The sequence below is a fragment of the Panicum virgatum genome, chromosome 4K, assembly GCF_016808335.1.
Source record: "Panicum virgatum strain AP13 chromosome 4K, P.virgatum_v5, whole genome shotgun sequence".
Classification (NCBI taxonomy): domain Eukaryota; kingdom Viridiplantae; phylum Streptophyta; class Magnoliopsida; order Poales; family Poaceae; genus Panicum; species Panicum virgatum.
Window position 1 is genome coordinate 18,703,171 of NC_053139.1, and position 23,416 is coordinate 18,726,586.

At 45.6% G+C, this 23,416-nt stretch overlaps 2 protein-coding genes and 1 long non-coding RNA gene across 3 annotated transcripts; 2 read left to right on the forward strand and 1 right to left on the reverse strand.

Annotated features, from left to right (window-relative positions):
* Positions 1–669: 669 nt before the first annotated feature.
* On the forward strand, positions 670–2,645 carry LOC120701996 (probable FAD synthase). The gene is made up of 7 exons (XM_039985778.1): positions 670–770; positions 1,297–1,342; positions 1,450–1,622; positions 1,726–1,843; positions 1,946–2,028; positions 2,108–2,167; positions 2,447–2,645. Exons 1-7 carry the CDS (start codon positions 670–672, stop codon positions 2,643–2,645), a joined length of 780 nt encoding a protein of 259 aa, XP_039841712.1.
* A 1,876-nt stretch (positions 2,646–4,521) lies between these two features.
* Positions 4,522–6,112, reverse strand: LOC120705109. Its single transcript, XR_005687784.1, has 4 exons — positions 5,626–6,112; positions 5,477–5,515; positions 4,827–4,909; positions 4,522–4,743 (listed from the first exon to the last, which is right to left on the reverse strand). It is a non-coding gene; the product is annotated as an uncharacterized LOC120705109 (long non-coding RNA).
* A 13,266-nt stretch (positions 6,113–19,378) lies between these two features.
* On the forward strand, positions 19,379–23,216 carry LOC120703386 (phosphatidylinositol 4-kinase gamma 5-like). The gene is made up of 2 exons (XM_039987436.1): positions 19,379–19,627; positions 20,597–23,216. Exon 2 carries the CDS (start codon positions 20,848–20,850, stop codon positions 22,798–22,800), a length of 1,953 nt encoding a protein of 650 aa, XP_039843370.1. The 5' UTR covers positions 19,379–19,627; positions 20,597–20,847; the 3' UTR covers positions 22,801–23,216.
* Positions 23,217–23,416: the final 200 nt, after the last annotated feature.

The following is a 23,416-nucleotide window of genomic DNA, read 5'->3' on the forward strand; positions in this document are numbered from 1 at the left end:
TTTTCAGTTTGTTCATACCTGGAGACTATGGTTATAGCTCCGGATACTCCGGACCACAAAACCCGGAGTATCCGGGCTTATACCCAGAGAGTCCGGGCTGAGTCTGCGTCTGACAGGTTTTTAAGTGTTTTTGAGTTGCAGATTGCCTATTCACGCCCCCTCTAGGCATCTTAAGGTCCTTTCAGAGTTGCCTGCCCCCTGGCTGCCCTACTCTGTGCGTGGTCACCGGTGATGAGGCGGCGGCGGCGGGACACAGAGAGCAAACGAGGAGGGAGAGCAAACCCTAAGTTGGGCTTCTGGGCTTATGTTGGCCGTTCTGCCAAATCGATCATCGGCCCATGATCACCCAGCCCATAATGACGCCCGACGGCCCGAGTCTGTACTAGGTCCGGTCCGAGTCCCGGTCCGCGCGGGCGTCCGCGTCCCGGTCGGTCACGCACGCACGCGAACCAAACGGTTTCTCCTCAACCGCAGCGCCGGCAGGGACCCAGTTGACCTCTGGTGATCCAATCGTTGTCACCCAAGCTAGCTGCCCTCTCTCTTTGTTTAGAAACTAGAAAGACGTAGATGCTTCTCTTCTTGTTCTCGATCAAGTTGCGAGAACGAACGATCGGCTAAGCCGCGCGGATCCAACCGGCTTCGGACCTGCAGCGGCGCAGCGCAGCGACGATGGAGATCGAGCGGGCGGTGTGCGACAGCGGCGATGCCCGGCTGCGCGCCAAGTTCGACGCCGCCGTCTATACCATCCACCGCGCCTTGGCGCTGTACTCGTACGTGCGGTCGCATTCTCGCCTTTCTTCTCTGCTGCCCCTGCATAGCCAAGGCCTTTGTCCAGGAGACCAGGACTGGGTCGATCTGGTGCATTGGCCTCGCGCTTGGCGCACAACCGCACGTCCTTTGTGCCGTCCAGAATGCATGGCTCCGTACAGCATCCAGTGCTTCATAATTTTTGTAATCGATGCAAGCTAGTACATGCACAATACCTAATTTTTTTTGTGTTGGTCCAACTAAAAAACGAGATGTATAGTGAAATTAGCACTAAACATGCTTGACTATTAGTACATTCTCTGCTCTTGTTCTTTGTCCATATGACCATATCATACACATCTATGGCTCATGGCAGAGAAAGAGTGAGTGGATACACGTTTTGAAAACGCAAAGACTATTGGTAGTTGTTTCTACGGTCTACTTTTCTTCTTTCTTTTTCTTTTTGCTTTAATTGTTCCATTGTTTATGTTGGCTGGGTGAGTGCAGTTTGTATCAGTTTGTCCGATTCTCAGAAATTTCACTTTTCAGGTTCGAGGAACTTGCTTTCAGCTTCAACGGCGGGAAAGATTCAACCGTACTTTCCTACTGTCCCTCATCTGCTCACCACTTGTTTCTAAATTATGTTCAATGACAGTTACTAACCGTCGACCTTGATGGCAATGCGTGCTAAATCAATAATAGGTGATGTTGCATCTGCTTCGGGCTGGCTACTATCTGCACAAGGCAACAAGTTCAGGCCATGTGGGCATAACTGTCCATCATGCCGTTCAAAACTGCCCGATGCGGACAATCTACTTCGAGGACCCTAACACCTTTCCTGAAATCGACTCGTTCACGTACGAGACCGCGTCGACGTAAGAACTCACAGATCTGATCAGTTACAGTACAGTTCTACGTGCCATTCTGTTATCTCTGTTCTCGGCAAGTTGAATGTATATTCTAATCCATGTTTTGCAGATACGGCTTGCCACTGGAAACAATTAGGACAGATTATAAATCTGGGATTGAAGCCCTGATTAAGGAGAAGCCCACCAAAGCAATCTTCCTTGGCACCAGAAACGGCGATCCGGATGCGGTGCGGCGGCTCTCTCTAATGATCGATTCTTTTTGCAGCTGCTCTACTTCTTCTAGTTTAATTTATACAAGAGATTGATAATCCAATTTCAATTTGCTCTAGGTTGGTCAACAGCAGTTCTCCCCAAGCTCACCTGACTGGCCTCCTTTCATGAGGGTGAACCCTATCTTGGACTGGTCCTACAGGTTTGCCTCCTGATCCCTGAATAATCCTACTCGCGTTGCTCTCCCCCTGGATGCTAATTCGAATGCTTTGCTCTGACAGCGATGTTTGGTCTTTCCTATTAACCTGCAAGGTCAAATACTGCAGTCTCTATGATGAAGGGTATGCTTGTTAGTCTTTTCCATGCATGTTCAGAGACTTCTTCAGAGTCTACACCTTTTTGGTAGCTGTTATACTGCCCTGTAGACCAAAGCGCATGCAACCTAGTATCAGAATTAGAACTGCACTGGCTCCCACTGTATGATGTATTGGCCGTGTGCTACTGAACTTTTTGCAAAAGCAACAACGTGTCATTTCGGTGCAATTACCCCTGCCCTTCCATGCAAATTTACTTAGGCTATCGTGCATCTGAGTATCTGACGACAGTTGATCTGGTTCCAGGTACACTTCTATTGGCAGCATACATAACACTGTTCCAAACGAGCTTCTGCGTGATGGATCGGGCGGGTATAGACCGGCATACACGCTGTCAGATGGGGGTCTTGAAAGGGCTGGTAGAGCAAAGAAGGCTGGGAAGAAAAACGATTCCGTTATTAATGGCAGGAACAACAATGAACCACGGCAGAGGAGTAGGCTGTAGATGAAACAAACCCTGTAAATCTAGTTGTTTTCGATCGGCTTGATTAAGAATTTGAGATGAATTCCTTTACGACGAATTTCGTGTAAAAAGTGGCAAAGATGTAAATAGAGAAATTGATAGGCAAGGTAACAAAAATTCGTGGAAGTTACATTACACGATGTTGTATTGGTATAAGGCTAGTCATTATTTATTTGACCAAATTTCATCTATGGTTTAGTATGGGATAAATAAAGTGAGAAATAGATTCTTCAAATTTGGTTCCTCCATTGCAGGTATTTTTTAAGAAGGAAAGTCAGTAAGTGCTCTGCCTTTTCGTTATGCTAGGGAAACTTCTCCGCGATATTTTTTCTTAGCTTTATGTGAAAGTGGATGGTACTTTTTTTAGGTTCAACCACTGCATCCCTAAGATTCTTGCAGCACGTGTGTTCAATTCAACATGTAAAAAAGCACTAGGCACGGCCCTTCAACTTGAGGGGAAAGGAACACTAACGAACACTAGTAAATTGGCCCATGCTAACGCTACGGGTAAAAAAAATAACACATATAATATTTATGTATAATAATGATATACACTAAATAAAACAAAATGGTACGTTTGAGCAACAACGTCAACGGTCAACGTCAACGCCGCCCGCGCCGCACGTCGCACGCCTGCAGTGCCGCACGCCGGCTGGGCTGCACGCTGGCCGCGGAGCCCCTTCCCCACCCCTGACGGCGGCGCCGTCGGGCCGCACGTACGCGGACGCGGAGCCGGTTCGCCCACCCCTGGACGGCGGACGCGCACCGCGGATGCTGAGCGGCAGGGCGGCCGCCCTGGACGGCGACGACGTGGGCCTGCCCCCACCCCTGAACGGCGACACCGGGGGCGCGTAGGGCGCGCGCCAGGCCGTCTGCCCTGGTCGCCCGATGCGTGGGCGCGTAGGACGCGCGCCACGCCGGATGTGTCGCCTCTTTCCCCAGTCCTGACGGCGGTGTGGTCGGGGCGCGGCGGAGCTGCCTCCAGCTGACGGCGCGGCAGGGGCGACGAGGATCGTCGGCGGCGCTTGGATTGTTATGTTTGGAAACGATTGGCGCGATTTCAATTTTTTGGTCGGGGGGACTGGGGGCTCGAGCGGGCGTTGAAGCCATCCCCGCGCGTTGAAGCCTTCTTTTCATCTGGATCGTCCGTTTTGGCCAGATATAATCAGAGCCGTTGTTTTCTGGGTGCGGGGGATTCGCGGGGTACATAATTTTGGTGCAGTTTGCTTTCGTATCTCAGCGGGGGCAATGTAGCGGGGTGGACGTAGCATAAATCGGATTGGTGGTTTAGAGAGGCTAAGTAGGTGCCTGTGCTAACGCCACGAGTAACGCCATGAGTAAATTAAACATATACCAAACAACACGTGATTCATAGTTTAAACTGAAAAATATATGTTTCACACAAAGAAAATAGCATTATGTTGATTACACAAATTTCACACAAAGAAAATAGTATTATGTTGATAACACAAATACATCCATAGGGTAAAATCCATAGAGCGGTGAGGAGTAAAATAGATAGAAAAGTAGAAATTATGGTGGAAAGAATCACGTAAATTCAGTTGACATACACCAAAATTATGTTTGAGATATATTAATTACGGTGGAGCAAGGTCATTTCTTGTTTCCACATATATTTATGGCGGAGCAAGGTCGATCCTGTAGTTACTTTATTCATCTTTAGTGAAGGACACCAACCCCCATCCAAAACTCGAGTTTTCATGTGCATCATGAAACCAGGCCATACAAAATAGCATAAATCAAGCTGAAAAAAGAAGAAAAACAGAGAGCACTATCATGAAGCTCAAATTATTGCTATATTTTCTGCACCCACAGTACCTGCCTCAACAGAGAAGACTATCAGAGAGCAAGGCTTGAAACAAAATATTTATACACAAATTGAGAGAGCAAAACCGAAGGGGTTGAAATTCAAACTACATCGATCTAGATCCTAAAAATAGAAAATGCATACCACTAAACACCGTGAACAATTTCTTGCTGAGGTTGGGATCTTCTAAATTCACAGTTGATGCTTTGCGCTTTAACAACTCCTCTCCTTTCTTAGAAACTGATTCTTTGACTACGTTGAAACAGTGGTTAGCATCATTGCCAATCCACATAAAAATTCCAGTATATTTTAGATAAAATTCTGAAATGGAATACCTATCTGAAGCAGCAGATTAATAAAGAGGGTAGACAATCTCAGGTGCAAAGTTCATTGCTTGAATGACATTCAAGATTCCTAGCTGAAGAGGTTGAACAAAAAATTCAACCATGAGAAGGCCAGGTGCATTATGCAGGCAGTACACTCAACAACTAAAATGTGTGTGCGCGCTTGTCCAGTGCAGACATGAGTACATATTTTCTGTATTTTCTTTCTTGATGCAAGTATGTCGTCTTTTAGTGGTAGTTTTCCAGTAACACGATCTGATTGTGCAACTGAAATTCCTGATGGACATCCAATACTGTAGAATTTGACAGCATTCAAATGTCCAAGTCTCAAAATTTGTTCTATACATTTTACTTAATTTAGCAAGGAATACATACCACTGAGGTGGTGTTTGATACAATAATGTATGGAAGCAAAAGTCAGGAAATACTAAACCATCATTAGATTCAGTTATTACTTATTGCTTGATATTTTGAAGCAATATTGCCATCCACCTTATGGATAGCCTGGCCGACAATAGAAGCAAATTTAGAAGGGAAAAACGTTCAAGTGTTATAGAATGTACACACATCAGTGCAAAATGGCAGATAAAATACTTCACAGCTTGTTAGAATGCGATCACTCCAGTAGGGACATGACTGACCTTTTGTCACAAGTCTCAAGATGATCCCTTGATGCCGAGCTGCACCATTTGATATATTGGTCAAGAAATCAGGTGATACAGCTAACTTTTGCAGAAATGGTGAAGCAGCTCTAGAGAAAATTAGAGTTTAACAAAGGAAAAGAGAATACCTCAGTTGGCAGGCGTTCAAACGCCATCTCAATATATATGCAAAAGTTCCATTCAATTGCTAAGGAAGCAGATTCTGTAAATCCAGCATCAGCAGTGGAATCTCAGGCCTGTGCTTCACCCTTTTGTTAATGTGGCTGAGAATTTCCCTAACCTGACCAAATCCAAAAAAAAAAAAGTCGGCATCTCACTTATCCATAAAGCATGCATAAAACATTAAAAAATAGCTACAGAGTAATCGGGCCGAATCTAAACGGTTTCAGGATACTAATAAACCAACGTTTAGGCACTCCTCAAATGCAGGATATTAGAAAGATCAGCGTAGAACACCACCATGGGTGTTCTAACTGTGTAAACTGCTAATGGTAGCTGAGGATATGCAACTGTTGCGGGGCGAACCATAAAAGACAATTTTGCAGACAAGAAAAACAATGGAACGATTGCCGCAGGTAAAATTAAGTATCAAACCCTCAGTCCTACCGCAGAAACTGAAATTCCATCACCGTGACATCACGAAGGAACAAACTAATCTAACTGAAGACGAAGAAACTGAAATAGGGACTAAAACTGAACCGCATCTGAACTCTGAACTTGTAAACCAGTTTTGTTCAGTCTTTGTTTTTACAGAAATTGAATGAGCATATGAACCCAATCACCGCTAGAAGAACAATCTTAACATAAAAAGCTTCTGCAGAACTAAACATTAGCTAAAGTTCCCTATATACAACACTGTAAGGCAAACATTGACAAATATTTCATATTTGGAACTGCAACTGACCCGCGTTTCCGAATTATCACCTGACCCATAAAACAAACAAACATATGACTGGGATTACCAAAGCTTACCTCGATGTCGTCAAAAGACAAGGTCAGATTATTCCCCATTAGCACGACATTGGCAGCTCCTAGCTGAGCCATTAGACAGGCCTTAACACAAAGAATGATAAATATACTTTTCATCTTGGCAATCTCCAAAGCCCTAGGGGAAAAGACAGCTCTTTTTTTAGGAATTACGAGCACAGAAGCGATAAAACAGAGAGGTGCCCGTGCTATGAATTTATCATTAGTGATGCATCTGAATATCTCTTTCTCAACATAGCATATCATTACCAAATATTGACAAATATTGGAGATTTAATTCCTGAATTAATTAAATTCATTGCAAAATTCCTGGAATTGGGGTCAGAAGTTTTGTCGTTGCCCCGACCCGGGGTCCGGATCCCAACTAGTAAATGCCGCGTATTTCCTCGTCCCAGATGTTGATGCAAGAGACAACACAGTAACGCACGGGTTTATCCTGGTTCCGGCCACGGGGCCGTACGTCCAGCAAAGGGTTGTGCGAGGGCACTGTATTGTCTTGCACCCGGAGTGCTTGTTGTAGGGGATACAAGCGATGCGAGAGAGGGAGGGAAGCTCCCAAGTCCCTGCTAGAAGAGGGATTGAGCGTGGCGAATAGCGATGTCGGAGCTTTTGAGCGAGTACGTGTGCTCTGAGTGTGGTCTAATGCCTAGGGAGCCGACCGACCTAGATGGCGATGGCAGCTAAAGTCCAGAACATCCCCCTTAAAGGAAGCCCGCCTCCTCCTTTTATAGTCACAAGGAGGGCGGGGTACATAAGCAGGGGGGCATGGAAGTCGTCGTCTTCCCCCGAATCGCGGGGGTGCAGTGGTCGAATACTGTAGGAAGTACACTGTGGGGCATGGCGTCGGGCGTGGCAGTCGTCCTGGATATCGTCCTTGGTCTTGCGGAGATCGCGCCTGCGTCCTGCCAGCCCCAGCAGGCGGCGTGGTCGTCGCTGTAGGGTGTACTGTCCTCCAGACGTGGCGTGATGGCGTTTTGTGGGCCCTGCAGGTCAGGATCTTGTGTGCACCGATGGTGGCGGGGCACGCTGCGGTCCCGGTCCCCCTGGACGAAGTACTGGTATGCACAAAGGAGGTCCGAGGGTTGCGTGGAGGTCCCGGACCCCTCGAGGGGCAGGTCCGGGACTCCGGCTGCGTGTGCTGAGTGTCCCTCCTGAGGGGCACGTGGCATCGCCGGACCCCTTCCCAAGCAGGAGGCGGGTCCGGGGCCATGCGTGTGCTGAGGTGGAGTCTGGACGGCCGGAGTTGGCAGAATAGTAACGGGAGCAGTGCCGAGCGCGTCTCGTCCCGCATCGCAGGTCTCACAGTGCTGCCACAGCGTCCGAAATGGTGGAGCAGTGACCGGAGTTGGCGGATGGGATTCCGGTCACAGCCACTGTAGGGAATGCCGGCCTGATGCCGTCTGTCCTGAGCGCTGTAGAGGAGTGGTTGGCATTCAATGCCTCCGTACGGCGGGCGGTTGAGCGACAAGGCTGTTTGTCCCTTATGCCAAGGGGTGGCCTCGAGCGAGGCGGAGATGAGTTACCTGCTCGAGGGAGGTTCGCTGCCCTCGAGTGAGGCAGAGATAATTTGCCCGCTCGAGGGAGGTTCGCTGCCCTCGAGCGAGGCGGAGATGAGTTCCCCGCTCGAGGGTAGATTCGCTACCCTCGAGCGAGGCGGAGATCGTCCTACGGGCCCGAGTGGGGTGCGAATGGGCCATATACTGGGCTTCTTTGAGTCTTTTTCTTTCTTTCAGATTGGGAGGAGGCCGTGAGCCTTCGTGGGCCCAGTTGCGTTAACATGTGTTTGCATTTTTCAGAGTAATCCTAGTACCCCGATTAGGGTGTCCCTAATCATGGTACCCGACAAGTTTTGAAGTTCCATACCGTTCTTGGCTTCTTCAATCTTCACTTCTTCAATTCTTTTGTTCTTCTTCGGATGGCAAGGCGATGAACGCCTGAGCCTGAGCCTGCGTGCTACCAGCACGGGCGCACGGTAGGCAGCCCAGGCGGTGGAGGCTTCAACGCGGGGCAGGCTTCAACGCGTTGAAGTGTGGATGGGCTGGCCGTCGGATCATAGTGAGGACTGGTAGGGACTGCTGTGAGCCGTAGATCTCTATGAAGACGAATTTTTGGGTACAAATTTCCGAGTGCAGAAGGTCGCAGCTCCTCAGCGGGGGCAGTTTTCTGGGTGGCCGTAGCGATGTTTAATCAGTCCTTTTAGGGATGGATGGATGGATAACGCGTGTTACACCGCTTGCTAGGTGTAATGTGACATACAGTTCCAACTCAAAGAGTTCTTGAAATTAGGTATTCCTAGCATTAAGGGTGTGTTTGGTTTGAGAGCCGATGAGGATGGAGCGGCTCCGTTCTTTGTTTGGTTCGCGAACGTGGGAATGGAGCGAACCCAACTAGCGAATATTCCCTTAATATTCGAGATGGTCTCGCTCGGCCAAAATGACCGAACGCACTCGCTCCATTCCAACGCCATCTCTTCCGTCTCGCGTTCCCTCTCGACGCCCCCCTGCTCCCATCGACGCGGCTATCCACGCTGCCACCTCCATCGCCCTCGCCGATCTGCGCTGCCCGCTCTCGTGGCCACGCAGCCCCTCACCCGCTGCACGGGCTGCCCCTCGCCAGGCCGCCGCTCGCCCGGAGCGGGCGGAGCTGGGCACGGAGGCGGGCAGATGGCACTCCGGCGGCGGCCCCTTCCGCTACACGGGCCGCCCCTCGCCCAGCCGCTGCTCGTGAAGCCAGAGCGGGCGGAGCTCGGAGCGGAGGCTGGCAGGCGGCACTCCGGTGGCGGCCCCTCCCCCGCTACGCGGCCGCCCCTCGCAAAGCCGGAGCGGGTGGGGCTCGGCACTCCAGCAGCGGCCGAGCCCGGGACAAGGGCGGCGCTCGGCGTGGAGGCGGAGCTCCGCCGGCGGCCAAGCTCGGAGGCGGAGGCGGAGCTCCAGCCGGCCTGGAGCATGACGCGGAGGCCGTGCTCCAGCCGGGGCGGAGCTCGGGCCCGAGCGGATCTCGGCGTGGAGGTGGAGCACCGGCGTCGCAGGGCAACGTGCAGAGCCCGCGGCAGCAGCAACGGGCGGCAGAAGCAGCGGGCGGCGGCGCCGCATGGCGAGCGCGGAGAGCCCGCGCCGACGGCGGGCAGCGGCGCGGTGGGGTATGGAGCTTGCGGCGGCGGCAGGCAGGTGCGCTCAAGGAACAGGGAGGAGAGCAGGTAGGGGAGGAAGAAGCCGGTGTATGACATGTGGGCCCCACAAAACGGGAGCTAACGGAACAAAACGTCAGTTGATGCTCATCCTTCCAACCAAACACAAAAATGGAGCTATCCCATCCCTCCAACCAAACATAAAGATAGAGCCACTCCATTCCTCCAATCTAGAATGGAACCGTTCCATTCTACCTCGCTCTTCAACCAAACGCACCCTAAGATTTCACAAAGCTTGAGCTAGAGCCTTATTGAGATCGTTTATAAGAATCCTTCTGGTTTAAACTTAGTAAAAATAGCTATTTATACCACTCAATTTCAGTTTATGAACTTTATGTTCAACTTGGAGCTAAGAGCTACTTGTGCCAGACAATGCTATATATGAACAAAATTTTATTCATGTAACATATTGTGTTTTGTTTCTTTCACGTCAGAGGATTCTCCGTTTATGTAACAAAATTTTTTGTTTAGTTGGTGAAAAGTTACTGTATGACAAATAATGTCCAATCATGGACTAATTAGGCTTAAAAATTCATCTCGTGCTAATCAATTAAACTGTGTAATTAGTTATTTTTTCAGCTACATTTATTGCTCCATGCATGTGTCCAAAAATTCGATGTGACGGGTACTGTAGCAAAAATTTTGGGAACTAAACGGGAGTTTTCTCCGTTGAGTCAAACCCACATGTAGATGATTCGATCTGCCTATTGGCTATGGCTACTTTGCATACCACCCTTATACAAAAGGTTCTATACTATTACAAAATTATCTTATTGGACTGATCCTTTTTATATACAAAAAAATGAAAAAGGCAAAAATCTCCAACTTTTTTCTAATAACAATAAGCATGGCTATTTTATGTAAACACTAAAGAAACTCGGATCTGTTTATTCTGAAAGTTTTCTTAGTTTGTTGTGCCCATTGCGATACAACGAGCCATGTGCATTCATGGAAAAACAAAGATATTTCAAAACCCGGCGGGCAGCCGATACAAGAGTCGATGTCCTATTCTTGGAAAATAAGACGAAGGTTTATCCTCCTTGGAAGAAGAAACGGAGAGAAAAAGAACAACACGGCCAGTCAGCCACACTGCCCTGCCCACCGCTAGAACTTCTGGCTACTGCTGGAGACTGGTACTGGTTTGTTGTGAGAGAAAATTACTATTGGCTGGCCGGTAGCTGGTGCTGATTTAGTGTGAGACAAAAATACGGTCCCGTTCCACCACGTCAGCACAGCACCAGCTGCCCGGTTGTCCCCTGGCACGCGCATCAGAACCCGGGGCCACCTCGATGACACCATCCCACCACGTCAGCGCCACGTTGTAAGGATCACCGGGGTGTCCGACACTAGAGGCGGAGGGGTGAATAGGGTCACTAATCGCTTTCTATCCTAGGGCTCAATCTATTTGCATGAGATAAACCTAACACGTCCTACACATGCTAGTTATGACTACGGTTTATCTATGCTACTCTCTACTTACCCCTAAAAGACTTGCAACCTATAGCCAATCCTAATCAAACTAACTAGAAAAGTAAAGGTAGCAAGATAGAGTAAATGCGGAAACGTAATACGGTAAGTAAAAAGGTAAGGAAGAGAATATGCAAACTCCCGTGAAGACACCAAGACACACGATTTAACGTGGTTCGGTTAGGACACCAAGTCCCTCCCTACGTCCACGGCCACTTGTCCAACACGAACAAGTGTGATGCCGAGTCTCTTCGCTTGATCACCGTCTTGTGTTCGCCACCAAGGCTCCCGGCAAGCAAAGACTAAGTGACCCCAAGTCACCAAGACAAGTCCACCGCCACCGTCTCTCTCGAAGCGTCACCAACAGCACCGTCTTCACTATTGGAGCTTCTCACCAAGAGGGGTCTCCTTCCCCGCACAAAGTGTCGTTGCCGCTCCACACCAAGTCGGAGGGTCACACGACGAGTACACAAGATGCTTGCCGCAACAAGACTTCTCTCAAGAGAGCTCTCGCAAGAACTAATCCCTATTACAAGCACTAGGCACTCTCACAAGTGTGCTTAAGCCTATATGATGTACAATGAAGCTCTATGGTGGTTGGAGAGGTTCTTCAAGTGTAGTATGCTTTCTTAGTCTCCAGCAACCTCAAATGACCCGGCCTTGGGGGTATATATAGGCAGCCCAAGCAAATATAGCAGTTGGAGAAAAGCTGCCAGAAAAACACTTAACGCCGGTTAATCCGACGCACCTCCAAAAGCCATCATCGGTTCAACCGGTGATACTAAACTGCCTGCCTCAGAAACTAGCCGTTACGTGTACAGGCAATCAACCGATGCTGCGTCGGTTTAACCGGTAAGTGTAGTTGTCCTGTGAACTCTAAAAAACAAACTCTCTGGACAACTGCACCGACGTTCACCAAGACTCTATCGTCGGTTCATCCGGTGTATAGACTTTGCCTCAGCTTCTGGGTCCATTGCACCGACGTATCCAACCTCCCTAACGTCAGTTAAACCGGTGATACTAAAACTTTCTGGTTTGCTCCAAATCAATGCACCGACGTATATGATTTTCTCAGCGTCGGTTTAATCGGTGATACTAAAGTATCTCTGTCTTGATTTCTTTGACTTGGTTTTCTTCACGGTCTCTTCAATTCTTCGTCCTTTGGACTTTGAACCACCGTAGGGGCGGCCCTTCGGGCCTAGCTACGCCTATCTTCTCTTTGTCATCACTTGAACCTAAAAACCTGAGAATGATCATCTTAACACATATATTAGTCCAAGTGTTGTGTTGTCTACATCAATCACCAAAATATTATATTGAAATATGGCGTGAGAGGCCATTTTCGCTAGACACGTCATCCCCATCGCGCCCACAGCAGTTTTTTTTCTGGCCCTGTTCGCTGTGCTGGTGCTGGAGGCTGCTGCTGGAGTGGTGTGAGAGAAAAATACTGCTGCCTGGCTGGTGGCTGGAGGCAGCCGAACGGGGTCTCTTTTTGTGAAGTAAAGCGCCCACAGCAGGGACAAGTGTGTATATATCGATCTATCCATCGTCACCTTTGCAGGCTCTGCATCGCGGCGTCGACGGCGCTTTGGAGGGAACCAGCTGTGAGGAGTGAACACAGCAAATAATCTGATGTACGTACTTTTGCATTATAGATGCTTGGGTGTACTTTTGTAATTTGCATGAATCCTTGTTGACAGATTAATGATGGATAGTAAAAGTCTATATTACCCTTCATTAGTTAGCATGCACAAATTAAGAGAATAATCACTATTTAGCTTTTTCTGAAAGCTGCTTTCCTATTTAGCTTGCATGCGGATCTGCATACCATAATTAATTTGCATGGAAAGAGAGGCATTTCAGACTGGCATAGAAACAACCCACTGGGAAACTTAAAAGTAACTATATTATGATATAAATTTGAATGGAAGAAGTAGCTATATTTTGGGGCAGGATAAGTAAGTGTTTTTTTTGGGGGGGGGGGGGGGAGTGGATCCTACCTTAAAAGTTAAAACAACCTCTATTCTTCTAGTTAAAAGGACACTAGAAACAAAAACTGAAGCTAAAATTCAGTGATTCAAGGCACTAAAGGAGCATAAGGACGAAACAGCCACACAGAAAAAGCTAACTTTGCTACAATTCACATGGTATGTCCATCATGCCCATTGGGGAACCTTACATATAGTAAATTATTCTCTTTTACATCATTCAAATAGGTAATCTATACATATTTCTAAAGCGAATAAGGTTGATGACTCTTAGTCCATCCCGTATGGGAGTCGGACCCCCCCCCCCGGTCCACGACTCGATCACATAGATCCCTACAAATTAAGGAATGGACATCAATACACATCCGATACTTATACCAACTTTATTTGTAGCAACGCACGGGCATAATTGCCTACTAATTCAAAACTCCCTAGACAGAAATTTTGTTAAGTCAGATTATTTGATTATTTCTACGCTCTTCAATCTGATCATTTGGCAAAAAAAAGTACCGTACCTTTTACATTAGTATAGAAAATAATGGCATAGAAGCGGGGTAGGGTATGTATATTCGCATGGAAGAGATGTGGATGAACGGACTCACCTGCTAAAACCCCTACACGTCTCAGAGATATGCATTAGACACCTCATTCCATGTGAATCTCACTCTAAACTGCCTCTTTTGTCAGACAAAGTGAATCCCTTAAGCTACATCATTATATTTGTTGTAATGTCTTGTTAGCTTCATCAGGTTCTATATATATATAGCATATGAACACTCCAACAAAACACAGAAAAGGTAACTAAAAAGACATTACTAACAAAACTGATGAAGCTAACAAGCAATGATTCACTGAAAGAAAAAGTAGCATAAAGTCTAAACAAACAAACATGAAAAAGCTAACTTTGCCACTATTCACAAGGTATGTTCATCATCACACCCATGTACGTCTGCACTCACACTCGCTGCCGTGAACCAAAAGAAAAAACAACCCAGATCACCACATCACATGTGCCTTATTATATATCTCTTCTGACTCCTTAGATATATAGGAAACTGGCATGGGCTAGACACACTTGATGTGGAGCAACCTAATGTTGAAACGCCAGTAGCACACGGCAGTTTCTGTGTGAACAGAACCTGGTTTAATTGCTTGGGGGGGGGGGACGCCATGGCCCTATACTCCTACATGCATGATCTGCTAGCCTGTCACGTTGAGCAAAAACCATGTAGTGCATCTATCCAAGCCAAAGAAAAGGGCAGCCTGGAGCAGAGGTGTGAACGAACCTTCCGTGTTAGGCGATGTAAGGTACCCATAGCTAACTGAATTTGGTGCATATCAAGTGAAAATGTATGCATTTTTACACGTAATGTTTAGATAAATAGATCATGACTGTACTAAAATAGAGACAAACTAAACCAGACTTGGACACGTCACTGTGCATCTTTCTCCCTTGGGTTTGAAAAGCTCCAAAATACCAAAACAACTTCACTTAAAGCCAAAGAAAAAGAGACTAACTTTTTATTTGGAAGTACTAGGACTGAATTGTAGATTGACCCAAGAAAATTCTAAATTAGACCTTTGATGAAGAGATGTGTACAAATTATAAATTTATAGTAAGGTCCTTGGACCTTTATAAAATAATAACACAAGATCAAGAATGTAGCAGCACATCGAAAATTGTGCTAAGGAAATGCACCAATACTAGAATTAAACTACGATTAGAACAATATAGTACCTGCCACTCAACCAATGTTCTTAACATCTAGAAGATATGTGCCTCCTCCGCTTCTTCATTTTTTTAATTGATCTTAATTATATGTTGAAGTGGGCGGACACTCGTAGGTCTATACTTGAATGATCATGTTATGGGTTAGTCAGTGATACCGTGTCACCAAATTGAACCACTAGAGGAGAGAAATATAGTTCAATTTTGACATTGTACAATGCCATCAAAAGATTAATTTGCTTGCAACATTTTTTTTGTTCTTACCAAAGCAAAATTTGAGGAAAAAATGATCCACTAGGACAATTGTACACTAGGATGTTGCTCTTCTAACCACGTGGTAGATGAGAGTGGGAGAAGAAATAGAAGAGATGGGAAAATGTGGTTTTTATATGTTCAATCACTGGTGATGCATGTCACTCAAGCTGCCTCCATCATCATGCAAGATTGGGAAAACCACAACTACATATCACTGCAACATGCGCACCCCTTCCCTCTAGATGTGGGAATGGCGAACACATACCGAAGAGGCCACAACCAGCGACAAGAACTTGATCGATGGGTTTTTTCGGAGGAGCATGAGCTAATGAGATTTTCAGAATTGATGAGGTTCCATTTGCAAACAAACGGCTATATGTAAGGCAAGAGAGTGGCATGCTTTAGAGGAACACTAAGGAGAATTGAGAGCACATGGGTGATAGGTAATGCCTAGAATTGAAGAGTGAGAGACTAAGACATACATGCTAGGTATAGAGTAGGGTGTCGTGGCCGGATATAAAGGTGAGGAGAAGCAGAGGTGATGGGGATATATTACAAGTAGTGGATCGCTAGATCAATTGGGGGTCGTTTTATCTCTCTCTCTCTCTTTTTGTTATTGTCATGAAGGTCCCATGATGCAATTTATAATTGGAGCCACCATAGTTTCATTAATGCAACTTTCTCCCCTATGATTCCAACATAGATTTGTGGTTCGTGGTGATGTATGCCTTCATATAGGTAAACCTAGATAGACAAGTATTCTACACGCCTTTAGTGATATGTGCCTCATGATCTATTGGTTGATTGTTTTATTGGCGATAACGAAAATATTAGGTTACTTGTATATGAATTAATATGGAAGTGTTGTAATAGTTGCAAACTAAACTTCCTACCAAGTATAGTGATTTAAACAACCTTATTACCACACAACCAATGTATAACGTTTCATTTTTCTTATAGGTGCTATAATATGGAAAGTTTCCATTACTACATAAAGCATTATATCCTTGAACTCATTAATAAGTGATATCATCTATATACCCCTATCATTCGAAACCAAAAAGGCCATAGCATTGCCAAGCAATTGTACTAGAGAAATTGATGAAGCCAACACAAAATCTGAGGGAAAATTCAACTTGGTGTAGTAAATCTTGCATCGGACATAAAAACATCATCATAAGTATGGAATGTTGGAGCGAATGTGAAAGACCCCCTCAAATTTATGCCAACTTTCCCTTTATGCAACCATGCGATTGAAGGAAATTGATCTCAACAATTTTCCGGGGAACATCTTTTCGTGGTTTTTGGAGTTGTCTATCAAAAATAGAATGGAATACTAATAAAATATAAGCTCATATTAGTGCGTGCATGTGAGGATATACAAGGAATATGTGTTTAACTTTTCCCAAAAGTCATCATAGGACGCACTATGTTTATGGAAATGAAACAACATTCGCCCTCACACAGGAACAAAGTCAATGGCAAGTAGGAGGCAGATTAAAGCTAGGTTTTTTATGATTGTATTTACCCAATTAGCTTTAATAGCAAGTGCTAGCTATATGATCCATACCGCAAGTGAATGACTGCTAGGGGCTAAGGAGGTAAAATGGTTGACTAGTATGCCTACGATCATCTCTATAGTCCAATACTAACCTAAAACCTTTGAAATGGATTCCTCTTAAAGCCTGACATGGGGAGTATAAATAATATTTAATTTAAATAGCACATCCGACAAAGTAGTGGATGTCCCATAGAAAGGGTCTCTATTCAAAAGTAATTTGGGATTGAAATTGGTTAGCAATCTACTCCATCCAATCCTAATCTAACAAAAGTAATGAGCCCAAGTATTGTCAGAAGACCCACATTTGAAAAAACCACAGCTTGGACTGATTGACAAAAGGAGGCCTAAATCCAGAACAAGCTAGCACTACTAATTTTAGAAAAAACTTTAGAGAGAACACACGGATGGAAATTTAAAATCAAAGAAATTTCTAAGAATGTGATGTGCTCAAATAAAATGTATGAAATAACTGCAAAAATGTTCATATTTGTGTAAATTTGGGGGTAAGGTGGGTACAAAAAAGAATTTTTGACGGAAAATAAAACCACATACACAATATAGAAACTAATGGATTGTGGCATTTTATCTTGCACACTTCACTATGACACACAAAGTTGTGAGACAGATATACATCAAGGTATGCGCTTTGAAGAGGAGGATTGAAATCTTATAATGAGATCTAGGGATTAGTGAATTGACATGTGGAAGATGTATCAACAACAACATATATACATTGAGAGCCGATAAAAGGTGAGAGAACACAAAGGCAACACAGCAAAACATAATGAGGGGGAAACCATGAACTATAGAGGGGAAGGGACGGTTGTTCAAGTCGACAAACTATACTTCCTCTGGTCTTTGTAATAGGTCACATTGTGTAGAGGATATCTCTATGTATGGTTGTAGTTGCACATAGTAGGGCTCGCAGTATAAACATTGTAGTCAAGATGCTACGAACCCACGTAGTTAGGATGGCTAGAGTGGTATTGGTGACATAGGAGATTCACCCGGAAAAATATTAATGTAGTGAAGCAAACTACCACATAGGCTACCCAAAGTGGTTTCTATTGGCAAGAGCTCTAGAAGAAGTGCCTTCCTAGGTGCTATCAATGGATGTAGTACATAAAGCACCCTTTTCCACCATATGTCCAACTAGTGTTTCTGCCTATAGTCTATAGATACTATGAAAGTGAGGTAATGCCTATTTGGCAAATGCTGATGCAAACATATAGAAGCTAGGACTAGAAATTAAAGAATACAAGGAACATTGCCATCATTTGGTTCCTCTTGGTAAAGAAAATGAAAATTTATTGGCATTGAAGGACATCTCTTTTTGGCAGCACTAGGGTCAATGGTAGGATCTCTCTTGTAGCGTAGTAGAGCCGCCGCATCCAACATGGAATGAATGGCATTACGTAGTGATGCACCTCCATTGCTAACTAATGTTCATTAGTTGTGACTGCCACTATCAAGGAATCCACAACATGATAACCTATCATGCTCACATCAAAAAGCATTCACTAGTCGTCTAAGCTATTGCAGTGCAAGAATCGTGACTGTAGCTAAGCTCCTGCCAATGATATCATACCCTATACCTAGGATGAGCATTTCCATATAGATTTGCATATATGAAAAACATTCAAGTCATCACATCATATCCCTTTCCTTATTCTAGGTATATTGCTTCCTCCACATCTCAATGTAATGCCTACCTTATTATCGTATCATACATAAGGGGATGCGGCAAGAAGAATATTGAGAAAAAGTAAAACGATTGCTTGAAATCAAAAGGTGCCTAGGTGTGAGTGGTGTCAGTTTCGTATATAGACCTTACGCAAAACATGACCAGATTTGAGCGATGTCGGTTTCCTACGGGCCATTACATGGGAATTAATTGTAGCACGCAAAAAACGAAAAACATGTAACGGATCGGAAACTATTACACCGCAAAGCGTATCATACGTAAGAAGGGGATGCGACAAGAATAATATTAAGAAAAGTGAGACGATGGCTTGAAATCAAAAGGTGCCTAGGTGTGAGGTGTCACCTTCATGTATGGACCTCTTATGCAAAACGTGCCTAGCTTTGACTGGTGTCGGCTTTCTGTAGACCTATTACATGGGAATTAATTGTAGTGCATATAAACAAGGGAAAATTCGATTCATGCCACCACAACTCCGTGAATTTGGGTTTCATGTTGAAAATCATGCCACTCAATGGCATGGATTTCAACATGAAATCCAATTTCAAGAAATTGTAGTGGCATGGATCCAACTAACCCTATAAACAAACAACATGTAATGTAAACTACTACACCGCAAAGCGATTGTGCTCCAAAGATGCCGAGCAAACGGGTCATTTTAGTTCAAGGCAGTAAACAAAATAAGATCCTTGAGGACTTGCACCTACTATGTCCATTAAAAAACTAAATAGGGTCCTGTTTGCAAATCACCAGCCACCGGTTCCTTCCTCTGAAGTTTTTATTTTCAAAACTAGAAAATAGAAAATAACTACATGCAACCTAGATTCAATTACATGAAAACAAATGGTGGCAAATGCAAAAGGAAAAAAATGTAGAGACGCCCGTTGCTTCGGCCACTCCCTCCTCGCACAACTTACGTCTCTCTAACCATGGTTATTTGCTAACCCGCCTCCCTAACCCTTCTCTTAACCCATCCCTCACCCCCTACAAATTTCCCCCTGCTTGAGGCGCACCACCCCTGCGCACGAACACACCGCACGGACGCCAAGAACGGGAGGCAGAGCCGGCCAGTGGGGGCGCTGGGAGGTGGGGGCGTGCTGCCAGCGACCGAGAGTTGGTGGTGCTGCGCCGGCCGCTGGACACGGAAGGGCGGTGGTGCCTTCTAGGAGTGCGCGGCGCCGGCGCCGGCGCAGTACCAGATCTGCGGCTCCGCCGGCGGCAGGCCACTATCCCCGAGGCTCCGCATTGGATCAGGTATGTCTGGGGGCTCATTCTCCCCGTTTTTCCTGGGGTTCTTCGTTCGCGTTGGCCTGCTGGTGCTCATTTCACTAATTCTGGCGCCTCTATTTATTATTTCTCCGTTTTTGCCTCGTTTCTCTGGCTGGGAGAGCAAAAATTGGCATATTTAGCTGGAAAAACTCTGCTTTCTTTCTTCTACCTCTTGACTTGATAGCATATTAGGCGTTTGCTTCTTCATCTGCTTCTAGCAGCAGTGCTGCAGCGGATCTGTGTCAATCGAGCTGTGGAGCAGAATCTGTCCCTGTGCAGCTACCGGAGTAGTGTAGATTCAGCTCGAGGAGTACGATATTCCTGTAGTAAAAAGGCCACCTTTGACAATTGCCTGCAGTTTTGACTAACCTGTCCGAGATGAGATGACATGCATTCAGCTACCAGGAAGAACTGAGATGTGGGTTTTGGTGTTCCTTATGTCAGTTGCCGCCTGGAAGTTTAGTTGCATGCCTAAATGGCTAAATCTCATCTCGGTTGACAGAGGTTCAGGGTGAGAGAACGCAGGTACTATTGATGGGAGAGTGATGTGGAGACAGCTCGAATCTGAAATGATAAAATTGCAAAAAGATGCACCTATCTTCAACTAACATGTCATAGTTTCAACATGTACATTAAACAAACAACCTAATGGTCAACAATTATATGGAAAGTGGTAGTCCACTCCTTGTGTGTGCCAACTTTTCCTTAACAATTATGGATGCTTACTTCAGCCATGTGAAATATTGGGGTTTCTTGATTGCGTGACAGCATGAGTGTGTCATGAGGAAACTTCCTTACTTTCTGTTCTATGCTTCATGTGGAACAGGAATGATGCTATAGTTGTTTTTAAGTTGTGAGGACATAATTCTTGTCTTGTTTTTATACTTGTTAGTTGTTTGTTTCTCTGACTTGGAATATGATGATAACATCCTCTTATTCTGTCTGTTCGTGCAGGATCTAACTATCAACAAGCAACTTGTCCAGTTTCATCAGTTACACCCCCTGCTATCTTCACCTTCCTTTTTTGTTGTCGCTTCCTGGTGCCGTCTAGCAAGTGTACAAGATGTCTGTCGTTGGCTGATGATCACTGCAGTGATATCTCTCTCGCACTCATCTGCTGACGTTGCACACAAGAAAACAAGAGAGAAGCAAGGACTGCGTTCTGGCAGCTCCCCCTAGTACATTGTCCTCTTTCAGTGTCCACTATGTCTCGCAACTTGGAGAGCCCAGTGCAGACCCAGATGGCAGTTTCAGTCTTGGACCGAGCACTTAGCACTGAGTATCCTACCCTAAGTATAAGTGAGTCGAAGGTTGGTAGATGGAAACGGCTCTTTGTCCAAACTGACACTGGTTGTGTCCTGGCTGTTCAACTGGATCGCGGTGACAATGTGCACACGGTCAAGAGAAAGCTGCAGGTAGCCCTCAATTTTCCCACCGAGGAGAGTTCTCTGACATTAGGTGATCGTGTCCTAAAAAATGATCTCAGCACCATCAGAAATGACTCCCCATTGCTTCTCACCAAGACATTCATGCATCGAAGCTCCTCCACACCATGCATGTCTCCTACAGGCAAGGATCTCCAACAACAAAGAGATTGGGGTTGTCCAATTGAACTGTTAGTATGCCCAAGCCGCTGCTCTCGAACAAGGCAGCTTGTGAAGGATGTTGCTCGGGCTATAAGAAAAGGTGTGGATCCAGTACCCGTCAATAGTGGGCTTGGTGGTGCCTACTATTTCAGGAACAGCAAAGGTGAGAATGCTGCAATTGTGAAGCCAAATGACGAGGAACCATTTGCACCCAACAACCCAAAAGGTTTTATAGGAAAATCTCTTGGGCAGCCAGGCCTCAAAAGATCAGTTCGAGTTGGTGAGACTGGTTTCAGAGAGGTTGCTGCCTACCTTCTGGACCATGATAACTCTGCTAATGTCCCTCCAACAGTTCTTGTTAAAATTTCTCATCCTGTGTTTCATATGAATGAAGGCGTGGACTGTTCTAACAAGAATGTTGCTGATGGTGGTACTAAAGTTGTTAGCAAGATTGCATCATTTCAGCAGTATATTCCTCATGATTTTGATGCCAGTGATTATGGCACCTCAAGCTTTCCCGTTTCCGCTGTCCATAGGATTGGTATTCTCGATATCAGGATCTTCAACACTGATAGACATGCTGGAAATCTTCTGGTAAGGAAGCAGACTGGAGCAGGAACATTTGGGAATCAGACTGAGCTTATTCCTATTGATCATGGTCTCAGCCTTCCGGAGTGTTTGGAGGATCCTTATTTTGAATGGATCCACTGGCCTCAGGCATCAGTACCATTCTCTGAGGATGAGCTCGAGTACATAGCAAATCTTGATCCAGTGAAAGATGCCGACATGCTGCGTATGGAGTTGCCTATGATCCGTGAAGCATGCCTGCGAGTACTTATACTCTCAACCATATTTCTGAAAGAAGCCACGGCATTTGGTCTGTGCCTTGCAGAGATTGGGGAGATGATGAGCAGGGAATTTACTGGCATGGAAGACCTGCCAAGTGACCTAGAGTTTGTCTGCATGGAGGCAAAGAGGCTAGCAACAGAACAAGAAGACAGGTCAACAGAACATGACTCTGGTGACGAGAATTTAACTCAATTTGAATTGGATGGTGAAGATCATGAAATGCCAAAAGAACCATCCACCCATCAGTTTGAGTTTAAGCGGGGAAACTCCAGAAACCAACTCTGTAGATTGGATGAGGCTGATGAAGAAGAGGAAGAGGAAGATGGCATTGAGGAGGTAGAAAGCGATGCAGGAAAGTTAGCATGCCCTAAGCCTGTCAATAAGTGGCTTGCTAACATTTCGAAGCTGTCGACCTCACTGAAGGGTGTCAGTCTAACAGACAAAACCCAGCGTCAACTGTCTTCTGGTCCTAAGATTGTGAATTCTGTGAAAACTTCTAAGAGCAGCAGCAACGACCATGGCTCTCAACTTTGTAACTGGGGGAGTGCAAATGATATGCTCCCGGCAAGTGTGAGCTTCATCAAACTGGCTGACATGGGATCTGAGACGTGGGGGTTGTTCCTTGAGAAGTTCCAGGAGCTGCTGCCTGAGGCATTCCATTCACGCAAGAGCGTGACAGCACAAAGGGCAAAGGCGAGACTTGGCACTTCTTGCCAGTTTTGAGTTAGCTCAGGAGTAGGGAGGTGAGCGCCTGTTCAGCTGCTGCTCTCTGCTGTGGCTTTCTTGCAGGTGTTAAGCTATCCAATTCTAGAATAAAGCCATCCTTCACTGGATTGCAATAGGGTTCGAGTGATTGAGCGCCTGATCCAGAGGTCCATATCGTGATGATGGCCTTGCTCTGTACATAGTTTTTTCTTCTTCTTCTTCTCATTTTCTAGCTAGGTTGCTAGCCATGAGTTGCTTGAAGATGTTGGGATGTGATGTCAACCCTGTTCTTGGCCACCCAACTCTTCCACTCATGATATGCATTCAAAAGTTCCATTCAAATAAACATTCAGCAGAAAGTTTCTGATGTAGTAATTAAACATTGTAAGTTTGTATCAGACCTCAGATGAATGTTAAAGCTCAACTTGCAGTCATTTTGTTGTGTTGTAGTTGGCATGCTGAGTACAGGTCTTGTACCTTAGTCCATACTGGTGGCACCTAACTGTTTTTTGCAGTTAACTGTAACTCTTCGGTTTGCCGGAGTATTCATTTTCTCGTTCATATGGGCATGGTAAAAAAAAATATATTTCTGTGGCTTGGTTGAACTGCATCTATGAAATAAAAGCCATGGTAC

Coding starts and splice junctions, on each gene's coding strand:
- LOC120701996 (XM_039985778.1), top strand. CDS start 670: ATGGAGATCGAGCGGGCGGTGTGCGACAGCGGCGATGCCCGGCTGCGC. Junction 1,343..1,449: donor ACGGCGGGAAAGATTCAACC/GTACTTTCCTAC, acceptor AATCAATAATAG/GTGATGTTGCATCTGCTTCG. Junction 2,029..2,107: donor ATCTTGGACTGGTCCTACAG/GTTTGCCTCCTG, acceptor TTGCTCTGACAG/CGATGTTTGGTCTTTCCTAT.
- LOC120703386 (XM_039987436.1), top strand. CDS start 20,848: ATGTCTCGCAACTTGGAGAGCCCAGTGCAGACCCAGATGGCAGTTTCA.